Source organism: Bufo bufo, chromosome 1 (genome assembly GCF_905171765.1).
Source record: "Bufo bufo chromosome 1, aBufBuf1.1, whole genome shotgun sequence".
Classification (NCBI taxonomy): domain Eukaryota; kingdom Metazoa; phylum Chordata; class Amphibia; order Anura; family Bufonidae; genus Bufo; species Bufo bufo.
The window spans coordinates 819437863-819443290 of NC_053389.1; the positions used below are offsets into that span (position 1 = coordinate 819437863).

General features: G+C 39.0%; 1 protein-coding gene across 1 annotated transcript; it reads right to left on the minus strand.

Moving 5' to 3' along the window:
• Positions 1-4184: 4184 nt before the first annotated feature.
• LOC120989280 (olfactory receptor 1009-like) lies at positions 4185-5126 on the minus strand. The gene has a single exon (XM_040417281.1). The coding sequence runs from the start codon at positions 5115-5117 to the stop codon at positions 4185-4187; it is 933 nt and encodes a 310-aa protein (XP_040273215.1). The 5' UTR covers positions 5118-5126.
• Between the last annotated feature and the right edge of the window lie 302 nt (positions 5127-5428).

The following is a 5428-nucleotide window of genomic DNA, read 5'->3' on the forward strand; positions in this document are numbered from 1 at the left end:
TGACTCTGCGCAGGGCTGCCACCTCCGGAACGCGAATCTGCGTTAGGCGGTCCGGAGGTGGTTAATAATATTTTATTATAAAAAGTCATTTTATAAGTGTTAGCAATCAGATATCAAGTTTATATTTCACACAATGATATATCACACCAATTGGGACATCTGGGCCAAAAAACGTATGTGTCCCCAAAAAAACGCATGGAAACTGCACGAGAAAAAAAAATAAAAATAAAGGCTGTATAGAATTATCCCCTGATTATGTGGGAGGATTCCCTGGCCAACTGGGAGTAGTATGAACAACAGGTGTCCGAGATTTGGGAAGCAATTAAAGGAATGGATAAAAATGGAGGCAGAGCAGGCAGACACTCGACCACTGAGGAAGGGAGAGTGAATCTACCCGATACGCGTATGGTGAAACAAGTGATGTACCTGCATTGAAAAGCCTCCGATAATACTGTATGGCCATACAGAAGAAAATTTCTACAATAAAGGATTAACTATTCTTATCGTCGAAAGCTGCACAGAAGGAAATTGCGGAACAGTGTGGTAACTCCCGCGATCTTTGGAACTCCCGCGAAATTTAAACCAGCTTGCTGTATGGAGCGACTGAATAAGCCGGCAAATATTTAAAGCTCCATTGAAGCAATAGGGAGACAGCAGACGCTAGACGGTAAGCCAAACATCGATTTAAAGTTTTCTTTGATTCAAAGCTCATATCGACCTTAAAAGGATATGCTATAAGAGACTTCTCACATTATCAGGATTCCTGTGGACACTTTATGAACATATTGCGCTCTTAGTGAATACACCTACAACATTTTCAGTGACATTCAGTTTTCCAAATTGGGATAGAGCTCTAGAAGATAATACCCCCTCTTCCCAAATAACAGCATATACTTGAAGTTTTTTGGTGTGATATATATTATTGAATTTATCGACACTATTGAGTCATATGAATATAGTGTCGATCATATCTACCACAATATATGTGACTGTAATGTTGTATATTATTGCTACATTGTTCTTATATAGAACTATATTAGCTAAATTGCTCTATATTCTTTTTTTTTAGAATATTCGCTATATTGCTATATATTCTTGTTTTAGAATATTACGATTATTTGAAAAAACTAATATATTCTATATAGTGCTATGACTTGGCCCACAAGCAAGAATCATGTTTTTACTCGGCAATTGAAAAATTTGCGATAAAAATTTGCATTACGAAATTTCGTATTACGAAAATTTGCATATTACGTGATCATTACCTTGTCAATTTTTCAAGTAAAAAATTGTAGAATATAACAAATATTCTAAATTGCGAATATTCAACGAATATTCTACAAAATATTCGAGAAATATTGCGAATTCGAATATGACCCCTGCCGCTCATCACTAGCGAGGAACCCCTGGACCACTGGGTGTGCAGGCTTGACCTGTGGCCAGAGCTGGCACAATTTGCCATGGAACTCTTGGCTTGCCCCTCGTCCAGTGTCCTGTCCAAAAGGATGTTCAGTGCAGCAGGGGGGATCGTGACCGATAAGCGCACTCGCCTAGCTCACGACAGTGTGGAATACCTCACTTTTCTAAAAATGAAAGAAGCATGGATCTTGGAGGAATTACAACATATGTGACGACAACGTTTAATTGAATTTCCTCATGCTAGCCCACAAATATCTGCCACCACACAGAACAAATAATGGTCCCTGTCTTAGGTAACTACACCTGCATAAAAGCCCTTTTCTGTCCGGTGAATGCCTAATGTTTTGGGCCTTGGAGGAATTCAACTCCTTTGACGACCACGTGTTTCAACTATTATCATGATTTTCTTTTTTTTAAGAGGGGGGATTTCGTTAGCCATGTTTTTAATCCAATTTTATATTTTTAGTTATTTTAAACATATGTATTTGACCTGTATTTGTACTGGCCTTAAGTAAAATTGCTATCCATTGACCGTCTAATTGACCTCCAGCAACATAATCACTTAATCTTTTCTGTACGGTGAATGCATAAATTTTGGGGCCTGTAGTCCACTGGCCTGCTGTAAAATTGATATCCAAGGACCGTGTAATCTACCTCCAGCCACATATTTACTTGTTATTTTCTGTACGCTGAATGCATAATTTTTGGGGCCTCGGAGTAATTCAACACCAATGACAACCGCATGTTATCGAATTTCAAGTATTATCTTTAGGGCTTTTTTCAAAAGGGGGGATTTCGTTAGCCATGTTTTTATTCCAATTTTATATTTTTAGTTCTTTTAAACATATGTATTTGACCTGTATTTGTACTGGCCTGCAGTAAAATTGATATCCATTAACTGTGTAATATACCTTCGGCCACATAATCACTTGATCTTTGCTGTCCGGTGAGTGCATAATGTTTGGGGCCTATAGTCCAGTGGCCTACAGTAAAATTTTTATTCACTGACCGCATAATGTACCTCGAGCCACATAATCAGAATTTCTTTTATGTCAGGTGAATGCTTAATTTTTAAGGCCCGTACTCCCGTGGCCTAAAATAAAAATTTTCTAGACTCCAACAGGGCACATTTCAGAGAATTTCCCTTTAAGATGGATAAAAATGTCCCCTGATACACATTTTTTGTTGGAATTTTTGTCATTGATCCCCCTCTAGTATGTCACTGTCCATGTTGTGGGACTATTTGTGCACTTCTACTAAGTATTTGGTGGCTGCAAATATGAGTTGAATGTTTTTCAGGTTCACCTGCCATTAAAGTGAATGTGGCCCGCCGCGAGCTTGCGGTTCGCAAACATTTGATCGCGTTTGCGCGTTCGCGAACCGTCCCGGCAGATGTTTGTCCATCACTACTTTGAAGTAGATGGGGTAATTGTTGGAGTAAAACTCGTTCTTTTCAAAATTATTCAATGCTTTCCAAGTGCTTAGTTCATTTAGGTATACTTCTGCATAGTAAAGTTTTGTGACGTGTTACAACAATTCTGACTTCGGATTTGTAATCCGCACACTCAATTTAGTATAGAACAAATAGTTCTTGCCGAGTAGCAGACAAAAAGTTTTTTTTTGTTGCGTGGTGTTATTAATAGGTTCTTTTCAAATGGTTACAATGTACAGTAGGTTCCTTTTTTTACTTGAATTACAAATGCAACACCTTGATCTTCCGTAGTTCATCAGAACCATGATTACCTGTTTTCATTAATCCGGATTCTGTCCACCATATCACTTGTGGGACATAGCGGGCACATAACTACATCAAGTGCCTATGCAAATATTTTACGGTAGCTTTGGAACAAATATACCGCATTATCCCAATATCGAGCAGCGTTTTGTGGTGACTGCATTTGTGGTGATTGCGGACCTGTGAGATTTACGGGGGTCTGCAAGATTTATATATTTATTTTAGCTACACCATAATACGGTATCTTAGCATTTTGTCTCCGTACCGCATTAAAATGTATGGGCTGCGAGGAGGCAAGATTTGTCCAAAGTCTCGCAAGACATTGAAGAACTTTGGCCTTCAATTCTACAACTTTAGAAACATTTTAAAACAGGAATCCGAAGTAGGCTTCAGAATTGAGGTACCAGCCGGTACTGAAGCCAATTTCAGATTCCTGTTTTAAAATGTTAACGTTGTAAAGTCAAAGGCTGGACTTAACGACTTCTGCGCAGCCTAAACATTTTAATGCTGTATGGAGAAAGGTCTCCGTACAGCATTAAAACGAAGTTAGAGAGCGAATTGACTTCAGGTCTTGGATCCGAAGAGTGACTCGCTCACCCCTAGTCATCATTATCACATCAGCGCTTGTCCAGGGAGCTGCTGCACTCACCAGAGCTCTGGTGAACCATCCAGGGTCCCGACAGCTTTTCAAGCACAGCACCATAAATTGTATAGTGGCAGTGCTTGTTATTGCAGCTCAGCCCCATTGACTTGAATGTGTCTGAGCTGCAACTAGGTCGTGTGAAGATGTACAGTGATGTCACTGACCTAGGAATGCCTCTTCTAACAGTTGATCGGCAGGGGTCCCAGGTGTCGCACCCTAGTAGATCTGATACTGATGACCTATCATGAGGATAAGTCATAAATATATTTTGCTGGATAACCCCCTTAAATTCTAAGCTTTAAACGTGTACAAATTATTTAATAATACATATAATACAAGCCTACATGTCATACAAAATAAATAATCAATATTAATGCTGTTGTCCATTTATTTCCACCACATGTTTTGAGCACATAAATAGTTCTGCATGGCCGTTTTGATTTCTTGATTTCTTAAGCCATATATAATGGGGTTGAATAATGGAGTAATCACAGTGTACATGAGAGATAATACCTTGTTGACAGTTGTGGAATACCCTCTGCGAGGCACTACATATATTACAAAAAGTGCCCCATAATAGGTACATACTACAGCCAGGTGAGAACTACAGGTAGAAAATGTCTTCTGCCTCCCTGTGACGGAGGTGATCTTCATGATAGTTACAAAGATATAAACATATGTGACCACAATAAATAAAAAGGGGACAATGGTAACAATCCCAGAGAGTGACAGCACCTCATATTTTACAATGGAGACATCTGAGCAAGACAGCTCTAGAAGAGGTCCAAAGTCACAAAAGAAGTGGTCAATGACATTGGGACCACAGAACCATAATGTCTTTATTAAAAATATTGGAATAAGGGTTAACACAAACCCAAGGGACCAGCACCCAACAACCAGATATATGCACAGTTTGTGGTCCATAATAACGGAGTAGTACAGTGGATTACATATAGCCAGATATCGGTCATAGGACATTGCTGTCAGTAGAAGACACTGGGTAGTTGCCAAAGACCCAAAAAAGAAAAACTGTGCAATACAGCCTGTGAGGAACAAACTACCACCATCTGCCAAAGTAACATTCACCATGACTGGGACAACATTGGAAGTAACCAATATATCCGAGAAAGAGAGGTGACCAAGAAAGAAGAACATTGGAGATCGGAGGCGATAACTGGTTGACACCGACAAGATAATGGTAAGGTTTCCCATCACTGTTACCATGTACATGAGAAGACACATACAGATGAAGAAGAACTTGAAATCGTGTAGGTTTCCAAACCCTCTGAGGACTATTTCTGTTATAGATGTTTGATTCATTGTACATCTGGGTAGAACCACGTAAAATGGAATGGTGAATGGGATTTTGAAAAAAATATAATGTTTACTGCTAAAAAGGGAAATTCCACTGTCTACTACTTGCACGATGTGTACGAGAAACAGGAAATGTCTGTCAAAGAAAAAAGGGAACTACATGTAACTAATTAGAAAGGTTAGAAGGAGAAACACACAAACATTTAAAGGTCTTAAAGGGGCCTTGAATTGTACAGAATCTCTTTTATTATACCTTTTTAGGGAATTTGGATTATAGGGAAGGAGACTTTCGTTATTCAGGGTCCTCATCTCTTGAC

What these genes read in the sequence shown, in the direction of transcription:
- LOC120989280 (XM_040417281.1), bottom strand. Translation starts at nt 5,117, where the DNA reads ATGAATCAAACATCTATAACAGAAATAGTCCTCAGAGGGTTTGGAAAC.